Here is a 24,653-nt window from a genome sequence, read left to right as displayed (position 1 = left end):
ACTTAGCTCATGGAACTAAAAAAAAACCTGGGGTAATATCATTTTTCTGGTTGGCCACTCGTGTGTGGGCCAAATGCTCCAAATTGAAAGTTCTCACGCACCTTTACCTTAGGTATCTAGTTACTAAGAAACCAGCTCTAACGTGAATTCTGCGCAGAGCATAGTCACGATGCCGACATGAACCGAATTACGATACTATATCCCGCGATTTGAGGAATTCCAATGCTTCGACGATGCACTATACCGCACTATGCCGGCGCTCGGGTGTGTGCTCTGTTGCAAGCTCACCAGACGGCGTCTGGATCACCAATGCCCAATTAGCCCGAGCCATTGAGCGATTTCAACGCGTCTGTCCGATTCCTCGTCGAAGTTTAAGCTCATATGCCGGCCCTCTCGAGAGCCGGCGTCGTTTGGGCAAGCGACATATGGTTGCCGTTATTCCTAATTCTCATGCTTCACCATTTCCTTGGAGGATCGAAGTGCCCGTTAATCTTGGCGAATGGACATGGGAGGCTCCTGTTGCACCAAACGATCGTCATAAAAAAAAGGTTGGTCTGTTCGAGCGCTTTCTCAGGAACCTCGAGGACCTAGGACACGAACAAAATGCCGAGCTTGCAGCGGCTACACCACCACCGGAGGCGGGTCTGGTGCCAGCGACAATAACTCTCTCGCCAATAGGACAGGCCCGGGGTGATATGAACGAGCGGCTCGCCAAATTCTACAAGTTCGAAGACGAAAAAGCATTGAAGAAGATATGCGAGCCCTATGTTCTTCAAATCTTAAAAATGGTCGAGGAAAGGACGATTTCCAAAGACGACCTTATCCGGGCTCTCGATCCATTTGACAATCATCTCAGACAACGAGCACCGGCCAAAGTCCTCGATAACGCGGCCGCCAAACAATGGATATACATAATCCACGCTGTATATCGTGCTCGGGCCTCCTCAACTGAAGATTTGTTTGGGGGCCATGTTTGGCACCAGTGCCTCAAAACAATATTGCAAATGACACCCCAGCCTTCTACGTTCGATTGCCTGGAGGAGCTTCTGAGATTACTTGCTCTATACGAAAGATTACAACTAGATACGAGTGACTACCTCGACCTGATGCACAGCCATAATCAACTGGAAATGACACAGGGCGAGCAATATCCTACGCGACCTATATCATTCCGCCTCTTGCGCCGCAGTATGCAATTGACTCGATTAATTACTGTCCGAGGTATGACGGAAATAGAAACATTTGAAGCTTTGACGAAACATTGCTTCCAGTTGGTCAATGAGACCACAGACCAACGCACGTTAGCTTTTCAGCTATTGTTGAAATTGGCGGCAGTTCCAGGTCTTAAAACAGATGAATTCTCCACACTCGCCAGCAATGTTCACGACACGCAAGATTGGGCAGAATCAGAAGTCTGGCAATTCATGGCTATTCGTCTTATGAGCACGACACAGGGAGGAATACGCCCAGAGCAATTATACAAATGGATTATCGGGCCTACTCAGCTGCACTCCTGGGCAGCAATACTTCTAGACTCTCGTCACAGCGAAACCAAGAAACGCATAGCGAACTTGAGGGCGCTTACTCACACCAGTGAAACCTTTGGACGCCTTGATACATTGATCAAGTCGATTCGATTGGTGAGCGATCGTCATGGGATTATACAAGATATCATGAAGATGGAGAAAGACCCGTATTGTGCCGTCATGCTTTGGGAATCATACAATGAAGGCACGTCAGTCAAGCATAAATTTCCTTGGTATATGTGGGCACGACATGCAGAAGCTATAGTAACGCATCCGGACCTACCGCCAGACCTCATCTGGCGGATCGCTGAATTTTGCTCCTCCAAAACTGCTACCCGGCTGAAAGCCCCTATCGTACGGAATATTGTGTTTATGATGGACTTCCTGAAAGAGATATGTCAGCTCTACATGAAGAAACCCGGTCTGACAACCCGACAGCGCCTTAGATATATTGAAACCGCTATCAATTGGGGCAAAAGGACTGGGCAGCATATGTCACAGCCTTTGATACAGACTCTAGCTGAGGTATTGCTTCAAGATCTTGAGGAGGGTAAGATGGGCCGCAAGACGCGGCTCCGGTACTTGGTCAGAAAAATTAAGCATTTTTACGGAAAGGAGCAGGCAGAAAAGGTTGCCGTCTCACTTGATGGGTGGAGATGGACCAATAGGCGTAGAAGGGGGGAGATGCCGCGAATGCCAGCGCCAACGAGGAAGCCGCATTTCAAGCCAGAAGAGCCGACCAAGGAGCTTTTAGAAGGTCCAATGCAAACAACCCTGCAAGAGAGCCTGAAAAGACCCCTACAACAAGCATGGGAGCAGACTTTGCCACCCATTGGACGAGTTAGGTACGACATCGAGAGCAAGGAAACACGAGAAGATGACAGCAACATGGTGGAAGATGGAAAGACCTTGGAATCTATCATGAAGGCTCAACGACGAAAGGCAGAAGTCAACTCCGGGATAGGTTCAAGCTTTTAAGCAATCCAGGATATGGTTTTTGTTAACATATTATACCCCCAAGGAGAGGAAAAAAGTGTTCCATGGATTTTCTTGGGAAAAGTTAATAACGCTTGGCGCCTAGTGAACATGGGTTCGTGTTGAACTTGGTAGAACCTCTGGCCTTAAAGAGTACCTGGTAGAGAAACGAATATGAATATGGAATCGCCCATGTGGCAGTAGACAGCTTTTGATACCCATGCCTGGCCATCTTGGTATTTGACAATAGATACTTTAGTTTAATGCGATACACAACTTGTAAGGACAAATCAAACAATGGATCCGACGATAACTAACAAGTCATGAGAACGTGTCATTAACAGATCTAATTTACAGATCGAACCCAATAGATACATCAAATCCCCAGCGTTCAGACATTAAATGTCATTGCAGACACAGATAAATAGCAAAAGAAAAGAATGAAAATATCAAAGGACGTGTGAAATCGAACAAGATCGAACCGCCATTGATCAACCCACGCATAACATAAAAAGGAGTTAGGAAAAGCAAAACATAAAACTGAGATCGTGAGACCCTTTCCCCTTTCATTCCCAAACCATAAACAAACAAAGGAAATGCTCACTCGTAGTGCGTTTGTCCCCGAAATATCAAAGCCCAAAACACCGCCTATTTTCCTTTCCCAAGTGGTATCTTCCCATATCCTGTATCCCTTAATCTACATAATCTACCTCAGTTTGACCCATTGTCTCAGTCACAAGACTAATATGACTCCGAGCGCCGATGGAAGTGCTCCCACCATCACTTGCGCCACCAAATAGACCCTTGGAGCGGGGCACAAGAACCTGTGCAGGGCATACCACTATCTCTTCGTCGCCCTTGCCATTATCATCTCCCTTTTTGACGACAAGTGGGAAAAGAACAACCCGAACAATGGCACCTTGAGCCTCAAGATCTTCATTCGAGGTTGTAATGTTGCCGCTTCGTTCGTTCATCATCGATGCGTTGAATTGAACTGTCGCAGTAAGTTCACCATCCGCATCGTATTCAGGTCGCAAAGGCGGCAGCATCATGTATTCAGCTTTTTGCGTCCGCATCTCGATCGAGAGACCAACGGCCTCTCTCATGACACGTCGTAGCTGAGATTGAATTTGATCCTCCAAGTTTGATGGTGGCGGGAGGATCTTGCACAGTGTCTGGAAGATGGCCTGAACAACAGCCTCTGTATCCAGATCACGTTGGCGCTTGAAACTTTCGCGCTTCGCCAGTAAAGTCAAGGTAACGGCGCGCCATTGGCGTACCGCTTCGATAGGGCCGACCTCGGTCAGCAGCTTCTCCAGTGACTTGAGCTTCTGTCGCTGCTCTCTATCCATGCCAAAAAGATAGCGAGTAAAGACAAATTCCCAAACCATGTTCATGGTCATGGACATGAAGATATCGCGTCTCTTCACACGGTCCCGGAGATAAACGTCAACGTCGGATCCATCAAGAACGGCGTTGTCGAGTCGATCGATTGTTTTCTCGTCATTTATCTCGCTTGTTAAGCGGCAAGCGCGCATATCAGAGAATTTGGAGAACCGAAGCACCCATTGCTGAACATGAGAGCAAAGTTGTTGGCAACGATGGTCGAAATGATCCTCGTCGCGGATGTTGAGAAAATGGTCGTCGCCAGCCTTGGCTTCTAAAATCTGGCGCTGAAGGTCACGAATTTTCTCTTTGGCGGAACTCAGTTTGGCACGAAGGTCGGCAATTTCTGCGTCCTTTGCTTCAAGAGACTGTTCGGTGTTGCCTTTTTCGCGTCGAGCCTCTTCTAGTTCACGCGTGACAACGGCATTGCGGCTCTCAAGATCAGTTACACGGCCATTGTCTTTGCTTGCAAGCTCGGCATTGGCGCTTGCAAGACCGTCATTAACTTCTGTAAGTCTGGAGACTTCGTTCTGAAGAAATTGTAACGATTGCTTGAGATTGTCGATTTCGGCATCGCGATCGGCTAGACTGCTGGCAGCTCGTTGACTAAGGCTCGTCTCAGCCATAGCGCGGGCTTCTGTAAGCATTCGGTTCTCGGCCATAAGCTGCTCGACCTTATTCTCGAGTTCGAGGACCTGCATGCTTTGTCGGCGGCGCATGCTGTGTGGCCGGGTTGGCGATCGGGGTGAGCCGATGCGACCCTCACCGAAGCCATCCTTTGTTATTGTTAGCGCCGTATTACATTGGGATAATTATTGGCGATAGACTTACATAGACGTCGGCCATTTCCTTGGCACGGGCGCGACCCTCATTTGCGACAGGCGTGGAACTGACGGGTGCGGCGGCGGTGGTGTTTTGTTGACGTAGAGCCCGCAAATCACTGCTCATTCGCTTGTCAACACGGCGGAGCGGTGGTGTGGGGGTGCCTGACGAGCGGTTGATGCCTGGGCTATCAGGCCTCAACTTAAGCGGCTCCGGGGTCCGACGCCGAGAGAGGCTGGTGTTAGAGACAGTGCGACGTCCTGAACCCTCGAGACGTGGTGTTGACCGACGAGAAGGAGTTGCATTGTCTGAAGCGCTTCTCTGACCAGAAACTGATGATGAAGTCGGGTTGGAATTTGTGGTTGGAATTGGAGTTGAAGGCTCAGACCCTCGTAGGGCTGCCGCTAAGCCCGCACCCGCTGCAACGGCGGCTACAGCTGCGCCGGCTGGAGTAAGAGCCCCATATTGTTTCTTCTTTTCTGGCTCCGGTGTTGGTCCTGGTACTGCAGGCTCTCGCAACACTGGTGTGCCTCGCGGAGATCGACGCAGTCTTCGCTCGCTCGGTGGATCAGGAGTTTGCAACACCGCGCGGTCTGCAACTGGCTGTGTTTGACTTTCTCTTTCAGCCCAGTCTTCGGTATGCACTCCACTATCGCGTAAAGCCTCTTGACTAGAAGGTTTGCTTTGCCTTAGAGTTGATAACTCTCCTCCAAATCCGCTGTCACGATGTGCCTCTTCACTCAAACGTCTACTTCGTCTCTGGAAGCTCAATGCCTCACCAACTGGAGCGCTGTCGCGTTTGGCTTTTGGTGTTGCGAATATATCCTTGGCTGGCTCAACTTCGGCCTCGGGAACCTCTGGGACTGGCTCCAAGAGTCTGCTTGGCGATCGTCGTAGATCACTAATGTCTGATTCCGTTCCCATCAGTGGTGTGAATGTCTTGCTGTCCTCTCGTAATAGACCGCTCTTAGGCTCCTCAACGTCAGATCCACGGCGAAGAAGAGGCTTGGGGGAACCTCTGAACAGCTCCAACTCTCCTTTGCCAAGCACCGGACTTTCCATCGTGTCTGAAGTTTCTGCATGTGACCGCCGCGAAGTTGACTTGCGCTCTCTCTTCGGCTTGGTCGAAGGACCTTCAGCTGTGCCACGAACTTCCGATGTTCCTTCGTAGCTCTCTGAGCGCCTCTTCTTTCCTGGCGCATCGAACAGCATCTCATCAACAGACGATGTGACATTATTTGACTTTTTTGAAGCTTTTAGCTTTGTTTCTGCCAGTTCGCTCTTGTCTTTAGCATCCGTAGCAATGTCGTGACTTCTTTCCTTGTGGTCCGCACTACCACTGGCGAAGCCTTTTTCCGGTTTCTTCCTCCTCACATCCTGGACTTCTCGGTGCGTCAGGTTCTCTCCCAGTGGACTTTTGTCAATACCCCTTGCAGGTAATCTGGTGTCATTTGAGCTTTTGGTTGCGCCTTTCCTACCATTCTGCGGTTCCTTATTACTTTCTTCCCTGGTGCCATCCTCGCCTTCTGGTTTCTTTTCTTCTTTTCTTGCGCCTTTACTCTTGTCGCCTCCTGTCCAATCCCCGAACATGGCAGAGCTGAACGTTGCGGCAGTGGCTGCAATCACTCCAGCAAACGTCGATGTACTGGGCTTGCTGGATTTATGCAGGCCTGGTTCATCTTTCGAAACCGCCGAAGTGGCGGCTGTAACCTTTGAAGAGCGTACAAGCTGATCTGTAGATTCCTTTACGGCTTGTGGGTTAGCATCAGGAGATCCTTTCGGAGATATGGAAGTCGGCTCGGATTCTCCCAGGCTCTTCTTTTCCTCTTTTGCATCGAAGGCTGATGGGGTGTCGGATCCTGCCCCTGAGGGTTGAGACGCAGCGTGTTCAGAACGCTGTACTGGGGCAAGAAACGATGCAACCGAGAGATCATCCGTTCCAGATAGCTGGTCTTGTGGAAATGAAGGAAGTGGGCGTGTCCAGCCCTCAGGCGAGGGTAGATCAGCTTCTTGAGAAGACATGACAGGGGGAGCAGCAATTCCAATAATAGGATACCCTTGGAGTGGTAGGTGCTCATCCACTTGCGATGCTGATCTGTCAGTTTCTTTCAGCTGTATTGTCTCATTTGCAAGTGAAAGCTGAGCATCTCGATCACTGGCAGATGCGTGCTCTGGTGAGACTGATGGTCCAGCAGATCTCACTTCCAAGCCTAACTCATGGGCTTTCTTCTTTTGTTTCTTCGACAACTTGTCAATAGATTTGGTGTCACGCGGCTCTGTCACTGTCGCGGTCAAACTTGGTGGCCCATTGGAGAGACTGGTTCTTTCCTCCGAGGCCATGCCTCTGTAGCGTGCATCTTCACTCGACCTGGTCTCCTCTGACCTTGGCGTAATGGAATGGCTCGCGGAAGCTGGTGTCATTTCCGCATCCTTGCCCACAGTATCATGTGCAAGTGTAGTTGCGGGGATATGTCGCACGGTGGGAGTTACCACAGGAGATTCTGGGGCTATGGAACCATCTTTGGTCGGAGCAGGAGCTCTATCACTTATTCCACGACCTGATGCAACTTGAACGGCTGCATCTGGCTGACTTTCGATTGCCAATCCGGGCAGAAAAAGCTTGGTATGGATTAGATCACCATCCTGTGGCTGCTTGTCTGTTTCTTCCTTATTCCTGGGTTCCTTCTTGATCAGTATTGACCGTAAATCGTCTGACACGGCCGTCGTCACAAGCTCTTCGGAAACTGGGGCATTCGGTCCTGAGAGAAGACGGTTGTTGACAGGATGGTCAGAAACAACTTGATCAGATAGCACACCTTGATGCATTTCTCTTGTTGCCTCGACAGGTTCATGATCCGCTTGCTTCTGCTTCTTCTTCTGCTTCTTCTTTTCCTTTTTGGCCAACTTTACAAGGGGAACTTCTGCGGCAACAGGCGAAGGTTCAGAGACTTGTCTTGGTGAAGGCCCAACAGATGTATTTGCTTCAACCTGCGCTAGCGACGGCTCGCCTTTGCTAAGAGTAGAAGATTTACTTGTCGTGGGGGGAGGACTTTGTGTAGTTTTGACAGTGGGGTGTTCAGTACTGAAATCTCGAAGAAGGAACCCCGTCTCTTCCTTCTCGGCGACAGTTGAATCAACAATAGGGCCATCCTTGTATTTGTTTCCGAGGTATTGCTTTCCTTCTGTGGCCTGACGTGATGCCTGGCCTGGCCCTGGGGTCTCAGGCACATGTACGAGGTTCGGCACAACATCTTGGGCACTATCGTCCAGTTTTGAATCATCCAGAATCGATATGCTGTCAGAAACTCGGGGGAACTCGGTGTGCGTCCGGCTTGATAGGTCTGGGGAAGTTTTCTCTTCTGTCATTAACGCTTCCAAAGCGTGGCTCGTCTTCATATTCTTGTCCTTCTGGAAGTGCAGTTTAGTTGCATCTTCCATCTGAGTTGCTTCTCCGATTCGCTTTGGTGGTACAGTTGATTCGTCAGGCATACCGGGGTGACAGTTACTCTCGATCTCAGCTGCGGCTGTTGTAGGCTTTAGTACGTATGGTGATTCCGGCTCCAGGAAGATAGTACCCGACTTGGCTGGTGCTGCTCTGTTATCGATCCCAACCTGATCAATGGTGAGAAGTCCGGTTTCTGGTTGGGTTTCATGAAGATCGCTCAATATTCCATCAACAGGCTTTGGCTGGTTTTGAATCTCCCGTTGTGTTTGGGCATCGTCCAAGACTGCACACTCTTCGTTGGCATTGCTTAGTATAAGAGTAGCAATGGATGGATTCGGCAAAGGCTGCTTCTTTTCTTTCTTCTCTGAAGGAGTGACACTCTCGTCGCCTCGCCTGATATTGACAATATCTCCCTGGAACATCTCGGCATGTGCATCAGATGGAGAGACATTTAATGTGTCGGTTCTTGAATCAGGGGCCTTAATCGCTGATCGTGTGGTGGCATCGTGCCGAGGTTCTGTCGACTCAGACGACTCCACATCCTTTAAAGTTGAAGGTGCGCCTGTGTGCATAGATTCATCAGACTCTTTGACAGGAATCACTCGTGGGCCAGAGCTTTCTTCGGTGTCCAGATGGGACCTGGAAGCCTGGGCTGAGTTATCAGCATTGCTAGTTTCAGCCAAATCAAGGCTCATCGCTTGTTCGGGGGATTCTTGTGGGACGCCAAGTGCTGGATGTTCAATCATGGTTGGGGGGTGATCTGTTGATGGAGCGAATATGACCGCGCCATAATTGTTGTCAATTTGATGCTTTTGAGCAAGCTCAGCAGCAGGAAGGTAGGCTTCGTGGTCCGTATCAACCCCAGCAGAATCGGCTGGCTCATCGCCGTATGTGAAACTCTCTGCTGGTACAAGGACAGACTCCTGGTGTTCTCTGGTCTCCTTGGTCTCCTCTGACATTTTGTCAGATGCTAGAGCTGGTGCCACTTCATCTCTGGCTTCCCGTATTTCCTGTTGTGTCGGCGTCTCTACGGCACATGTAGCGCCGACAAGCCCCGCATCGATCTCTGGAATATCTGTGGACGAGTGTTCTAAGTCTGGAGTCGAGGGGGCTTGGCTAGTGAGCTGCTCTGTTTTCACTTCTTGATTTGGCTTGCTCGGTGGTGGTGATTCCCACTTTGGCGCGATAGTTGATGGAATTGGTGCGCCATCACTTCCCGGCTCCTGTATGTTTGCGTTCTCAGGCAGCAGAGAACCATGGACGTCTTCCTGCGCATCAGGCGCGTGCTGATTGTCTTCAGAAAACATGGGTGTCTCTGCCACGATTTGTGGCTCGGTCAAAGCGCGAACGTCGTCATCCGTCTTTGTGTCGTTGCTCATTTCCCTCTTGGTTTTCTGCATCGCAGAATGTTTAGTATCACCGTCCAGCGGCTTCTGTTGATCCAGCTCAGTCTCACGGATTGATTGTGTCTCAGGTGCAGGTGCTGCGTCTACGAGAAAGCGCTCGTGGGTATCCCGAGGTTCTGGTGCAGGCTCAATTGACTTATCCGGGTCATTGCCAATTTCGAAGGCCGTTCCCTTCCCAGTATTATCTTTACTAGTAGAGATGCTGTTCTCGCCTTCGTAGGGTGACACTGCCCTTGACGCCTCCAGATCTTGCACAGGTTGTCCGCTACTTTCGGCACTAATTGGCTCGATTTGAGATATGGAAGGTCTCGTTTCGGACACAACTTCGGGCAGAGGTTTGCCAATTGAATGGGTCGGCTCAAAAGAAGCCTGGATGATTGGGTCAAGACCCATCTTTCTTAACTTCTTTTTCATGTTCTTCCTGTCTTTGGAAGAGAAGGCATCCCACTCTTCGGTAGTAAACTCATTCTCAGCTCGTTGAGGGCCTGAGGATTGAGGATGTTTCCCGCCTGTAGTATCAATGCCCTGGTTTGGAGAATCAGGTAAAATCTTCTCGGGCGCACTGAAATCACGGCCAGGAGAAGGTTCAACAACCTCACGTTCACAAGAGGCTAGATCAATAGTCGCTCCTGGTATATGTTGAGAGCTCGGAAACGCCGTCGCAAGATCCCCGACCACTTGGTTTTCATCGGCCTCATTGACTGGTTCGGATTCTAGGCTGCCTACACCATCCGATGCTTTGATTTTGCCTTCAGAAGTAGCGGGCCCAGAGGATGGTTCAGAAGTGGGTTCTGTTGTCCTCTTCGTCGTAGATCGGTCTTGTTTCTCATTTTCTACGTCGACAGCAATCTGAAGAGGAATCATTGGTTTGGATTCCACGGCAGATGCAGAGGAATCAGAGGCTCCCAAGCCTACCCCTGGTTCAGACGTGGATGCAGCACTAATTACGGAGTTTGCTGGAGGATTTGCAGGTGTCATCAATTCATGAACGACTGCAAGGTTTGAAGGGGTGTCGACGTCGACGGGTTTGCTAGGCTCCTCCGCCTCCTCGGCATCTTCATTGACAGCCTTCTGCTTGTTCTTTTTCTTCAACTTCTTTTTCTCTGCGCGAGACAAACTTTCAGGGGCCTCAATGATACCGTGACCAGGGTCTGCTGAATTCTTGAAAAGTACAGAAGTAGCTGTAGGCGCTATCTCTGGACTGGAAGCACCAATACCCGCATCAACGGTGAACGGGATAGGCAGAGTATGCGGCTCCTCATGAGCCTGAGAAGCAGGGTTCGCCAACTTGGGCTGGGCGGGAATATCTAAGATTTCCAGACACTCAGGCGCTTGTTCAGTTGTGCCCGGCGGCGAGGGGTTGGCCTCAAGAGACTCTATGTCTAGAGGAGATTGCTCAGCTGCCTTCATTGCAATCTGCTGTGGTGAGGAGATGAAGGCATCATAGGCAATGATATCAGAAGCAGCTATATTTGTGACACTGAGCTCCCGGGTGTGATCTGGCTTGCCTTTTTTGGTGCCACGTAGAAAATCAGTGTTCCCACTGACGGAGTCGAGCTCTGAAGAGGGTTCTGCAGAAGCTCGAGACAGCTGCGGAAGAGACTCAATGTTATCATCAGTGGCTTGTCCTAGAGCAATTTCATCCGCGGATTCGAGAGGTGCGTCTGTCGATACATTCTCAATGGACAAAGAAGACTCGAGCACCGTCGAAGCAGCAGCTTCCTCAGATAGCCTGGCATATGTGCTGTCTCTCATCTCATCCTTCCTTACGAAAGAGGGTGAGGGATCTTGAATACGCTCTTCCGTGAAATTTGGCTTGGCTGCGACATCGGCCTCCTTTTCCGCCTCAGCTTTTGAGCCAGAGACTTCAATCGTATCAAGAGGCTCTTTGAGTGTTTGTCTTGGCAAAGCCCAGTATTCTAATGAGCCATCTGTTTCCACCGCGCTCTTCTGCTCAACTGTACTATTAGTAATTGGCTCTTTACCAAGATTAGCGGCTTTATCTTCAGAATCAACCTCCAGTGCAGGAACAATGATATCCTGTCCGGGGGCTGTCTGTTGCTTAGATTCGAGTTGTGATGCCTGGATGTCGGCATCAGCTTCAGGCTCAGCAATGGCTTGTCCAGTCGCAGAGTGAATATTGGTGTTGTCCAGAGATTGAGTCTCGTTTTTCGACTCGGATTCAGCTTCAATGACAGGCTCAATTATAGGTACAATCTCCTCAATCTCCGGGAGTGTTTCTTTCTCAATCTTAAAGTCAGGCTCTGGGTCTGCCTCGGTGGGGCTTGGAGCAACAGGCTCGGTTTGAACCTGGGGCTTTGGTTCAGACTCCTCCAATCCAGCTTCAGCCGAAGGTTCCGATGTTACCTCTTCTGAGGCTTCGGTTCCCTTGGGCGTCTGTGGTTTGGATGAGGAGTCCAAGGCAGCCAGAGCCTTAGCTTTCTTCAACTTTTTGATCTGTTTTTTTGACAAGCCAGCAAACTCCTTATTGTCTTCTAGTTCCTGTCCCAGTTCCGATTCCGGCTCCAGCTTCGTCTCGGGCTCGACAGAGGCTTCAAGATCACCAGCTATGCTCTTGTCCTCCTTCCGTTTTGTACCCTCGGTAGATCCTTGGCTCTGGGCCTCATCCACGGCGGCGGCGGCGACGTCCTGCTTTTCCGGATCCGGAATCGTCTCCGGCTCCGTTGGACGGTTGGTCTCGGGGTCCTGCAGGATTTCAAAATCGTTGTCTTTAGCCTTCTTCTTTTGGTCGGTCTGGGATTGACTGAGGCTAAACCCACCCCGCTCGTCTTCAGGACCAGCTGGTTCTTCGCTTGGAAGCTCTCCGGAATTTCCGGTATCTGGTACATTGATATCGTCGGCTAGAGGAGTCATTTTATCCTCCAAAGGAATCGCTGTGTCAGGTGTCTCGTTTTCATCGGTCTGTTTAAGGGTCTCATCGTGCGTGTCTTGAGGATTTTCGGCTGGGGCATTGATTCCAGGATCGGCTGAATCTTCAGCATTCTGAGAAGTAGTAGCAAGGCCAGGCTCAGTCTCAGTTTGCTGAGTTTCTTCAAGAGCAGCTTTCTTCTTTTCGGCCTTTTTCTTCTTCTTCTTGTCCTTCTTTGACAGTTTCGCCGGTGAATCGGGGTCCTCGACGTTCGGAGGATTTTCGGAGGGAGGTTCATCGGGTGCTGCAATATCAGGCCTCTCGGTGGCTGGTGTTGGTTCCTGGGCAGAAGGGGTTTCTACGATGGTCTTGGCATCAGCTGGCTGTGTCTGCTCATTATCTATTGGGGCAGTCTCGACAGTGTTTGTCACTTCCGACTCAATAGGAGGCGACGGCTCATCTTGAGGGACAGGCGTCTCTGTGGGTTCAATGCCGCTTGACTCTGCAGTCTGGGCAACGTTGGAGTTTGCTTCTTGTGAGGCAGAGTTCTTGGCATTATCAGAGATCAAATCTCCAGAAGTTGACTCGGAAGGTTCTTGGGGTGTAGGCTCGGCTTCAGGCTGCTTCTCTGGCTCGTCAGAAGAAGCATTCTTCTTCTTCTTCTTCTTTTTCTTGCTCTTCTTATCAGATGAGGTCTCTGGCTCGGCCTCTTCCACAATAGCAGCCGAAGTTGCTTCAAGCTGGCTTTCAATGGCCGTACTCTCGGTTGTAGGCTCCAAGAGATGGCTCACAGCAGGGATGTCGGGCTGTTCAGCATCCTTTGATGGCACTTCATTTGACGGCTCCTTGGAAACTAAGGCTTGGGAAACAGGTTCGGCAACCGGCACTTCGTTGACACTGGCTGTAGGCTGATCCAGGCGCTCAGGTTCGGATACTAAAACAGGCGGTTCGCTGTTCTGTGTTGCTGCATCTTGAACTTCCTCGTTCTCAATGAGAGATACCGATTTCTTCTTTTTCTTTTTCTTAGACTTCTTGGTGCTTGCCAGCTCTGAAATTTCGCCTTCAGGAGCTGCTGTAGCATCTTGAGGCTCAGTAGTCACAACCGTGTCAACGACATCAATGCTTTCCTCGGTCCCTTCAACAACCGGCAGAGACATTTCCGCATCTGTGGTCTCAGTCGTTTGACCAGCATCTCGAGCCTCACTTTCAGTAGAAATTTCATTGGCGCGGACTTCACTGACATCCGGAGGTCTGGCAGAAGGCACTTCCTCCTTCGGGTGACGGTTGTCATCGTCCAGAGTACCCTCGGCCTTCTTTGATATGTCGCTTGTTTCAGACTCCTGAGCGGGTCCATCGGTATTGCTGAGGTCCATCGGTTTCTCAGAAACTGGCTCTTCGACTTCAGGGACGACTGGTGACGCTAGCCTTCGAGCGGCACTCTCTTCAAGGGCAGTAAGACGTGTTTGATCCTTCTTCAAAAGACGTCCATTCCTCTTCGCCTTCTTCTCGAGAAGGGTTTCGATCTCTGCCTTCTCGCTCTCTGCTTCAGCATCCTCAACTGCGAGAGAGGGCTTTTCCCCAGTGGCTTCCACTTCCTGAGGATGAGTATCTGATCTCTCTGAAGGCAGGACTTCATCAAGAGTAAATGTAGGGGCAAGGTCATCAGCGGTCGGTGGTAGTTCTTTTAGTGGCTGTTCGTCCACTGGCTTCTCACTATGTGCTTCGTCTCTTGTTTCAGGCCCAACTGATATGTCTGCTGTTTGTGATTCATCCTTAACATCAAGGTCAGTGGATTTGCCAAATGTGGGTGCCTGTGCTTCGGTATCAGGCCCCATTGGGAGATCGGTTTGCGATCGTTCCTTAGCCACAGCCTCGGCCGGTCCGTCGCCCATTTGGGGCTCTTCTTCAGCTTCAGGCTGAGATGGCTCGTCGTTGGCTTGAGGCTGTTCCTTTAGCCCAGATTCAGGTGATTCGTCATTCATGTGCGCCAACTCTTCCACCTCAGGCTTAGTTGGCTCTTCTCCGGTCGAAGATTGATCTGGAACGTGATGCTCCGCTGAGTGATCATCAGTTTGTGATTGTTCTTTGACTTCAGGTTCAGTCGGCTCAGCGTCACTCGGTGGCCGTTCCTTGTGCCCGTTCTCGGCTAACTGATCATCAGTCTGCAACCGTTCTCTAGTTTGCGGTTCCACTGAAACAGTATCCAACGGTGGCTGCTCTTGAGGTTCCTTCTCAACCGACCTATCATCAAACTGTGGTTGATGCTTGATTCTTGGTTCGTCTACTATGCCATGTGTCGACTCGTCTTCAGGCTTCTGATCAAGAAGAGCATTTTCAACAACAGGGCCAGAAGCTTCAACCACGGGATCTAGCACCGGAATTTCAAGGGTCTTTCTGCCAGACTCTACTGCTGTTTCGCCACCTGGTACTTCCTGGCTGATTTCAACGTGCTTGGCAATGTCTTTGTTCTCTTCCTCGGGAGCCTCATCCTGGCTAGCTTGGTTCTTCTTTTTCTTCTTGTTCTTCTTCGCCTTCCTCTTCGATCCCGTTGCGTCGGCTTCGATATTTTCGCTAGTTGTTTCCACAATAGACTTCGCACTTTCTCCTTCAGTTGTCTTGCTGGCATCTTCTTTAGGCACTTCTTCAGTGCTGGCTTCGACAGGCTTTGTGCTCACTTCTGGGCTTGTTTCGGCAAGTCTCGCATCGTCGTCCTCTGCTGGATTGATAGGTTCTTCTTTGGCAAGCTGGCTAAGACCAGCCTCAGCTGGTTTCGTTGAATCCTCATAGGTAGCTTCGGTGGTCTCGTTTGCCGGAGACTTAACGTCATCACCCCCAATTGTTGTGGAGGGGTCTTGCTTGATTTCATCGGTCCCGACTTCAGTAGCCCTTGCTGCTTCCACCACGCTTGTCGCCGGAGGACTTGTGCCATTGTCTTCTAACGTTTCGGCGGATGCCTCCTTAGCAGCCGGGACCGGGGTGGTCTCGGTGGACTGTGTGTCCAGGGTGGTTGTTACTTCATCCTCGGCAGGAATGCCATGATTGGCATCTTCGGTGGCTTTAACTGATTCATCGACCTGGGAAGACTCCAGTCCAAAAGAAGTTCCTTGAGATTCGTCTGCCGGTGGATCTCCTTGCGAGAAGAGTGGTTCAGAAATATGGGGCTCTAATGTGGTGCGAGCCGCTTTGTTGGCATCCGTATCGGGAGCGGTGTCTGCAGCGGGAACATCTGGCTCGATGTCGGCAACTTCTGGGTTTTCAGCGCTTACGCTAGCAGGCTCATTATCCCCGGGAGCGTCACGATCGATTCTCGGTGTAGTAATATCAGCCTTGGTGTCTGTTACCGCTGACTTGTCAGCACTTGCTACATCAGGCTGGGTCTGAGCATCAGGTTGAGGTTCGCGCGATTTATTCTGTGACTGCGCTTGCGCTTGGTCCCGGAATCCCCACATCCTCTTGAAAGCAGAGATTCCAGCCGTGGCGGGAAGTGCACGAAGGGCAGATGGAAAGTATCCTTGGCTTTGTCTGTCTTTTCGTGCATCTTTGGCGGGAGTGTGAAGACCACCAGCGGACGGATGATAGTCGACATCACCTTTAGACTCTAGATCGTCAGGCTCAGGAGCCTCGACTGGAGAAGACTTTCCACGATCAAGAACTTGATCATCGTCTTTTGATAACAAAACAGGCTGTGATTCCGAGGTTTCATTGTCTTGAGCAACATCGGCGGGCTCAGGATTAGTCACAGCTACCAGAACGGGTGGCTCTTCCACCAAACTCTTGTTGGTATCCTGAATCGCTTCATTGTCTCCAGCTTCCTCAATTTGAAGAGGTTCCCCTGTTTGAGGCACGCCTTGTTTCTCCACCGCTGGCTCATCATCGGCTTTAGCGCCCTTCTTCTTCTTTTTCTTCTTCTTTGACTTGGGGTTAGCGGCGCTGTCAGCCTGTGTTGATACAATCGGGGCTTCAGAAGCCGGGTCAGAAGTTTTTGTAGATTTGTCCAGTGCCTTCTCCGGAGCATCTACGTTCTCAGTCATGGTATCTGGTTGGGCCCAAGCATCGAATGCATCTGCATCAGCAGGCTCAACAGGGACCTCTGGGAGTGGTTCTACTATAGAACCTGAGTCGCCATGAGCAACTGTTTCAGATGATTCAGCGGGGGGTTCAGTGGGCGCGACTGGCTCTGTCCAAGCATCAAAGGCATCTTTTTCAGCTTCAGGAATTTCAACTGGAGCTGTGCCTTCAACTTCAGTGATTGTTGGTTCTACAGGAGTTGCTTCCTCTTCTGATGGCTGCTGCGTCTTGCTCTTCTTCTTTTTCTTCTTACTCTTGGATGGAGACACTGGTTGCTCTTCGGAAGCCGTTTCAGCAATAGCTGAAGCGGTGTTGGAAGTCGCCTCCGTGGCAGCTTGAGCATTGGCAGAGAATTCGATTACAGGTTCAGGCTCAATTAGTGGTACCACAGATTCAATGGCGTTGTCTAGCCCTCTTGGTGACTCTTCGGCTTCTCGGTCCGCCAATGAGTTCGAATCGACTGGTTTGTTTTGCTCATCGACATCCTGTGCCTCTTCAGAACGTGCGGTCGTGTGCTGTTCCTGATGCGAAGCCGTAGGCTCTTGGGGTTTCGCGACTTCTTCAGTGGCGAATGGGTCGGCAGAAGGATCCTCAGAGGGCTGGGGTGTCGATTCGTGGGTGGGCTCGGGTTCATCCACAGCCGGCTTTGTTTCAGAAGATTCATTCACTGCGGCAGCTTCGTCGCCTGGGACGGCATGGTCATCCTTCCTGGTAGCCAGGACTGGAATGTCGAATGAATCTTGAATGATCGGTTCAAGTCCCTTCTTCTTAAGCTTTTTCTTCATGTTTTTCCTGTCCTTTGCGTTCATGTTTGACCACTCTTCAGTGGTAATCTCATTTTCTGCGCGCTGGGCGACGGCATCCTCAGGCTTTACGAACGGTGTTTGCGGGTCTTCAGTAGCAGGCTCAGTATGGGCACCAATAGCTGCTACCGATTGTGGCTCGGTAATAGGGTTGGTCACGCCGGTAGTAATGTCGCGAGCAGTATCGGTAATTCGTTCTTCTTCCATAGGCTGAGCCGCGGACTTCGTCGTGGAACCACTTACTGAGACATCTTCAGCAATGGGTTCTGTGAGAGATATGCTGTCCGGCGCACTGATGAGTTCGGGAGTTTCGTAAGTAGTGTCGATAGCAGTTTTGGTTTTCTGGTCATCGGAAGGCTCAACTATCTCGGGGGCTGCCTCTTCGACGGGTTGTGACGAAAATTCTGGAGACAGTGCTGTGACATCCTCAACTAAAGGCCCAACTGCGAGTCCTCGGGTGTTATCCTCTATTAACAAGTCTGCAAGAATAGGCTCGAGGGCTTCGTTAGTGGCAACAGCAACTTCATCTTGTTCGGGAGTTGCGGATTCCTTGAATGTGGTAACCTCGGCAGAAATTGCAGAAGAATTAGGTGCAGTCTCAGTCATAGCGTCGGTAACGGGCTCAGTAATAGGATCAGTAATAGACTCAGTGACGGGCTCAGTGACGGGCTCAGTGACAGGTTCAGTGACGGGCACGACAACAGGCTCGGTGGCAGATCGAGAAGAAGGCTCTATGAGCAGATCGGCAGTGAGAGATTTGAGAACAGCTTCTCCTGGTGATATCTGCTCTGAGTGACCCTCGAGAGCGTCCGAGAAACGCCCATCAGGAGATGTGAGGTCATCCGTTTTGTTTGCGGGCGAGTCAGTGCGTTTCTGGCTTTCGAAGAAAGCAGGAGTAGCCAAGGCGGCAGGAACAGCCACAGCAGAAGCATTAAAAGGCAATGGTGAAGCAGAGGAGACGTCGGTTTCCATATCCTTATTGATGGTTTCCACAGACATCGGGAGATGAGTCGTGGGTTCCTTCGCATGCTCTTCGGCAGCATCAGAAGGGAGAGGGCCTGGAAGCATGGGCATGAACTCTGCGCGAGGCGTGGTTTCCTGAGATCCTGCGACAGAGTCCTTGGGATGCTGCTCCGAGAGCTCGGTGTCAACACGAAGATCAGGCCCAGTAAAGTCAAGTCCAGAGCCGAAATAATCGTCACTATGCTTAAGGAACTCGGATTCGGGTGAGTTCCTTGCAGAAGTCTCGCTAGGCTCACTGGGTGGGAGCGCAGGTAGCACTGAGCCAGTTGTTGGTTGTTGGTGCCGTGAGTGTTCAAGAAGATACAGAGGCATGATTTCTCGACTGTTGTCCCAAGAAGTTGGTCGAGCTGCTCGCCTTGACATGACCACGGCATCCGAATGAGACGTGATAGGCGAACTAGCGGGGGATGCCTTGAAGCTAACAGGAGAAGCGGGATTTGACCTGTTACCCAAACGAAGGGCGATAGGAACAGCGGTTCGACTGGGTGATTTCGTGGGCGTGTCAAAAACGCTACGGCGTCGTTGATGAGTCCGCGAATCTCGTCGGATAATACGCTCCTCTGGGGGGGTATCAGGCCTGCTGTCAGGAAGAGGAGGTAGTTCCTCCGGACCAGAAGAAGGGCTAGTTGGTTCACTAGGAGGTAGTGGAAGGAGATCGCCATATTGAGGGTCAATGGCTGGTTTGATAACGCGGGGCACGACTTCGGGGTCAACCAGTTCGAAGCTGCGCGCACGAGGGCGGCCATCACGAGAGACAGAATTCTCGTGATCTGATGAGGTATCGGCGGCGTTGGAACGAGCAGCATCAGATGCAACAATGGCTGCTGCACTCGCTAAGCCGACACCCGCGCCAAGGGTGCCGGCATTATCTAAAAAAGAATCCTTCTTGTCCTTGCGTGATTTGAAGAGGCTAGAAAGAACACTGCTGCTTGGTCGCTTCTCAGGAGTTCTACGTTCTTTGTACTCCCTGTCCCGGCGAGACGAGTCAGGCATGGATGCAACTGATTTCACGTCGTCATCATCGTAACGCGAAGACTTGCGTCTATGTCCGCTCTCGCGCCGACGGTCATCTCCACGCGACTCAGATACGACAGAGCTAACATCTCGGTCGTCAAAGAAGTCACGTCTTCGATCTGATGGGCTCTCTCTGTTGTCGTCGAAGTCTTCTTCGGCTCCACTCCTTCGTTTCGACTTCTTACTTCTCTTGCTGCTTGAACTGCCAACAGATATTTCGGAGGTTGCTAATGACCGGGTTGGCGAGTCATGGCCGTAGGAGTGACGCTTCGATCTTTTTGGCCTCTCATCATCGTCAGACCTTCTGTGATGAGATCGATCTCTTGTTCTATCCCTTGACCTGTCTCTAGGTCTGTCTCTAGACCTTTCTCTAGACCTATGATCTCTTGAACGGTCCCTTGAACGATCTCGAGATGCTCCTCGTCTTGCGGACCGTCGATCAGTGGGGTCCAGTGTAGAAGAACCTCGGTATCTGGTATCGTCGCGAGAATCGCGGTCCTTCCTATGCTTGCTTGAATGCCTGTGACCTTCCCGCTCATCGTCTGATCGAACGTCCCGGGAGGATACGTCTCGAGATGAATGGCGATGGTGCGAAGGCTTCACAGGGGCGGAGACGCGAGATCTGTCGTCGTCATAGTAGTGATCGTCGTCATTCCAATGCTTGTGCGACTTCTTGGGAACGTCTTGCTCGTCTTCGGAGCGAACGTCACGAGAGGGTGTGTTTCTTGAACTTGAGGAGGCAAGGGCACCCAAAGCGAGGGCTGGCACAGCCACCTTGGCGATATCCGCAGCGTTGAAGCTCTGGCTGCGATCGTAGTCCGCAAGACTGTTGTTCGATTCAAGATCATGATCTGGGGCGTCGCGGGACGAGCTTGCGTAGTGATCGATAGAAGAAGTTCTCGGGCTCATGTCATCAAAATCGCGGCCCTTGCGATCCTTCTTTCCTCTCTTGCGAGTGGTATCTTCCCATACCTCCTCGCCAATCTCCCTTAAAGGTGACGGCTCCGCTTTGACGTTCTCAATCTTTCCATCATCCTGAACAACAACAACGTCAGACTTGTCTCGCTTGCGCTGTTCTCGCTTGCTCAACTTGGGAGTATCAGAACTGTCGCGAGGAATTGGCACGTCTTCAGGCTTTGGCGAGTCTGGCTTGATGTCGCGCTCGCCTTCGTAGCGAACAGAAGGCGCTTCCTGAGGGGTCTCAACCTCCCCGAGAACAAACCCTTGCTCGGGGAGAAGTTTCGGAACGTTATCATTTCTGGGCTCGGGAATGACCTCGGCGTAAGGTCGCTTGTACCAGGAATTGCCATTTGTGCTGCCATGAGAGTCACCGTTTGCCTCTTGGACCCCTGGAGGAGAGTCACGCCGACTGTAGGAGGGATCATCAATGACAATGTCGGGGTTGAAGCCAGTATCCTTCAGGCCCGCAGCAAGAGTAGCAGCAAACTCAAAGTCATCTGCAAAGCCGCCAGGCATCTGTTGAGGATGTGGGCTTGGAGGCTTGGGCCCAGGAATTGGAGGTTCGTGTGTTATATCGTCACCGGAAACGTCTTCAACCCTGTGAGCAGAGATATCTCTGCTTGCTTCATCCGGAAAGCTTCTGGGGATATCTGAGTTCTTGGATGGCACTACAATATCAGGTTCGTTATGTGGCTCGGCGCTGCTACCAGCCAGTGCCGCGGCAAGAATACCCCAGCGGCTCGCCTTGTTTAGCTTCGGCCTGGGCTTATCGGATGATTTATCAGTAGGAAAGTAATTGTCGGAATCGCTTCGGTTCTCTGGCGTGTCTACATCAAAGCTCTTCGTCTCATTCTCGCCCCAGCTAACAGATTTGGCAACAGAGACGGGTTCGCTAGCAGAGATGATCTCACCCTTAGGTCCAATGCTGACATCGTCAGGCGTGGGTACTCCGTCATCCGCCTGTCTTGTACCTCGCGCTCGAGGGACTGGCGTATGTTGGCGACTTGTGGCAGGGGTAGGATATATCAGATTGAGGACAGGACGCTCTCGTGAAGGCTCTCTTGACCTCAACACAAGAGCGGAAGAATTATCACCCAGGTTTCGGAAATGGCGCTCTTCCCGGGGATATATCTTGTTATCAATCTTCACATCTGCATCTGGTCCATCAAACATGTTATTATCCGGGTGCTTGTCTTCCATGGTCGGCGGTGTGACAATCGTGAACGGATCATTCTTATCTTCTTGCCACTTGTCGACGACAGATCGCTCGGGGGATGCACTTCGAGATCGTAGTTCGTCGGAGGCAATTTTTCGGGCGATGCAGGCCTCACGGTAGTACCTGTCTGCTTCCTCCTGCACAGTATCCTTGCGATCTCTTGAGCTATCTTGAGATCTGTTGTTCGGGTAACCACGGTTTTTGTGCTCTTGGGAGCGCTCATGTTCGACTGCAACGGCGGATGCTATTGCGGCAGCTGCAACAGGAATCGTGGCATGTTTGGCCTCATCAAGAATAGATTTGGCCTTTCGCTCGTCCTCTTCGAACTCATGAGCAGCTTGAGTATCGTGACGTTGTGATGATTCTTGAGCCTCCCGACGGTACTCGTCAACCATACGCTCAATCTCGAACGAGTCTCGTCGGCTTAACCGAGCGTCGGCTGCGGAAGTACTTGGCGGTGAGTCGTCGAAATTGGGCTCGCGCTCAATGGTGACAACATTAGGTGTAAGGGGGCGGCCAGGTGTGGTTGTTTGAGACATGGTGAATGCATCATCCGCAACTTGATACTGGAAGGGATCGATGGCCTCATGTGCAGATTGAGTTGGGTCGCTTAGAGAGCGATGACCAGCACCGACAGGCAGAGGAAGGTCGCGACCATTTTGAGTCGCATCACGCTCGCTATTGTCAGCTTGGACAACGGGCTCACGCAACACTTGGAACTCCGGCCCCGATTCAATACGGAAGACTCCACCTTCGCCCTGGTCCCTTTGAGACGCAATTATAACATCAACATTCTTCTTCTCCGTTCTATCCGTGGGGGTATCGTCATCATCATCATCATGTCGTGAAGATTTTCGCTCATCATTATACTTGGGGAAGATAGGCTCAGGATCCGATCCTCGGTAGTCACGTTCCCATTTCACATTTCGTTCACGCTCATTCTCCAATGTCTCCTGTCGCTGGGTGTGGTGGGCCAGGCGTCGTTCCCAGTCAAGCCTCTGGCGTTCCGGATCTTGGGCTTTTTGCCGTTCTAACTCTTGGGCTTTTTGATGCTCGAGCTCCTTGAGTTTTTGCTCCTCCGCTTCTAGGGCTCTCTGGCGCTCCAGGTCGATGCGCTTTTGCTCACGGCGGTCCCGGTCATCACGGTCATGCTTCTTCGCATCACGATTCTCGCGATTGTCTTTTCGCGAAGATGATGAAGATGCCATGGCCGCACCGACCGCTGCTGCAGCAAGACCAGCGGTAGCAACTCCGCCCCAGCCCTTTTCGTCAGGCTGTTCGGATTTGCGCTGCCGAGATTCCCTACGGTTTATGTCATCAAGTTTTTCTGCATTATAAACTTTTGATGAAACCGCCTGCTTGGGGACCGGCTGTTGCAGGGGAACCGGCGCAGGTCGAGTTGAAGAATCCTGGCGCCTGTCGGACGTTGAAAATCGTCCTCCGTCAAATCGGTTGGGATCAGAGGTAGGAACGGGATACACATCTCGCATCTGGATTGGTCCACCAGTTTCTAGGCTAGCAGAGTCGCGGCGGTACGCAGCAGCCTGTTCGTCATCCCGGAAGCCACATGGAGTATTAATTGAGCCTCGAAGAGAGTTGTAGGGGCCAAAGAGGCGGGGGTCAACGATAGAACCCCGGTCTCCATATCGCCGGTAGTCAAACGCTGCGCTTTGACCTGAGGGTTTTCTAGAGCCAGCCATAGCGGTTGTGGCTGCTGCACTTCCTGCGACTGCTGCGGCACCGACTGCGGGCTTGATAGATTCGCCAACGATGCCATATGCAAGCTCTGAGTCGGCAGCTGAGCCAGCGTCATCACTACTAGACGACTCATCGTCTGAGGCATCCTCCCAGTCTGAGTCATCATCCGAAGTGTCGACGCGCTGCTTTGAGCTACCCAATCCCCGTGAGCCAGGTTTCTGTCGGCCATAACCAGATGCCATAGCTGCGCCGGCTGCAAGTCCCAGAGCAGCCGCCTTACCCTTGCCTGATCCTCGGCTGGATAGGCGTTGCTCGTCTTCCTTGGACCGCCGCGCTAAGTCAGAGAGTTGCTGGCCAAGGGCCATTATCTCTTCATCGGCGGTCTTCTTCCGAGGAGTCGGCCGCGATGCGCGATCAGACCCCCCAGAGCTGCGCCGACGATGTCCTTGACTCGGGCCATGACCTGGAGAAAAGGTATAGCCTTGACCAGAGGCACGGCTTTGACTTCGGGGGCTCAGGGTACGGCTTTTTGGTTGCCGGACGTATCCCTGTCCGTAGGCTAGGTCAGAGTTCACAGAAGAGGATGATGAATTACCAAAGTAAAGCACACGGCGCTTCTGCTTCTTCTTTCTGTGGAGACGCTGTTTGACACGGTCTGAAGGCGCCTTGAAAAATGTGCCAAAAACACCACCAAACTGTTTCGTGTCCTTGTATCGCGAGATATCTAATAGCGATGTCGATGTGTCACTTGAGGACGAGAAAACACTTGAGGGTGTCTGTGGTCGTTGTGAATTATGCTGCGGCTGATAAGGGCTATTATATTCAGGCACCGACTGAGGCGGCGCGCTGGAGTAACGTTGCGATTGTTGATATTGCTGAGGAGGTGGTGGAAATTGCGGATACTGCGGTGATTGTTGATACATTGGAGATTGTTCATAAAGTTGCGGGTCATATACTCGTTGCTGAGAGCGTTGTTGATACATTTGCGGGACTGGTTGTTGGGGATATTGTGATTGTTGTTGTGGTGGCAGCGATGGTTGCTGACGCGAATCTCCCTGATCTCTGGGATCGCGGTCGCGAGACTCGTACCACCGGCGGCGAGAGCTCTCGGGGCCCCGAGAGCGATTTTCTCGCTGCATTGCGCCGGTTTACGGTCTACCAGCGTTGCGAAATTCGTCGGGGGGGGTTCTTGAGTGTGATGTTTTGATGGTGTTTTGTTTTCGGGAGCTCGTCGCCAGCTTTCATGGGACCCATCCGTCGCGGCCCGCTAAACAGGCGGTGGCTGGGGTCGCACGTCGTTGGTCAAGCTGAAATAGAATGGGGATCGTAGCGGGTCTTAGATTTGATCTGGCCTTCTGGGCTGGGCGATGAGCCATTTGCCATGGGAGGCCTGGGCGCTAATTCTTAAAACTTGACTTGTACGTTTGATGGCTAGGCAAGTA

The 24,653-nt window shown here is 51.4% G+C and overlaps 2 protein-coding genes across 2 annotated transcripts; one reads left to right on the top strand and one right to left on the bottom strand.

Moving 5' to 3' along the window:
• Window positions 1-233: 233 nt before the first annotated feature.
• BKA55DRAFT_588663 (uncharacterized protein) lies at window positions 234-2,504 on the top strand (the record flags this gene model as incomplete). Its single annotated transcript, XM_046194829.1, has 2 exons — window positions 234-1,296; window positions 1,336-2,504. The coding sequence occupies 2 exons, from the start codon at window positions 234-236 to the stop codon at window positions 2,502-2,504; spliced, it is 2,232 nt and encodes a 743-aa protein (XP_046056922.1).
• Window positions 2,505-2,848: 344 nt separating this feature from the next.
• On the bottom strand, window positions 2,849-24,448 carry BKA55DRAFT_35695 (uncharacterized protein). The gene is made up of 2 exons (XM_046185830.1): window positions 4,719-24,448; window positions 2,849-4,663 (listed from the first exon to the last, which is right to left on the bottom strand). Exons 1-2 carry the CDS (start codon window positions 24,348-24,350, stop codon window positions 3,194-3,196), a joined length of 21,102 nt encoding a protein of 7,033 aa, XP_046056921.1. The 5' UTR covers window positions 24,351-24,448; the 3' UTR covers window positions 2,849-3,193.
• Between the last annotated feature and the right edge of the window lie 205 nt (window positions 24,449-24,653).

This window comes from Fusarium redolens, assembly GCF_020744475.1.
Source record: "Fusarium redolens strain MPI-CAGE-AT-0023 chromosome Unknown BKA55scaffold_1, whole genome shotgun sequence".
Classification (NCBI taxonomy): Eukaryota; Fungi; Ascomycota; class Sordariomycetes; order Hypocreales; family Nectriaceae; genus Fusarium; species Fusarium redolens.
The sequence above is the reverse complement of the archived record's forward strand: the minus strand, read 5'-3'. Positions and strand labels throughout refer to the sequence as shown.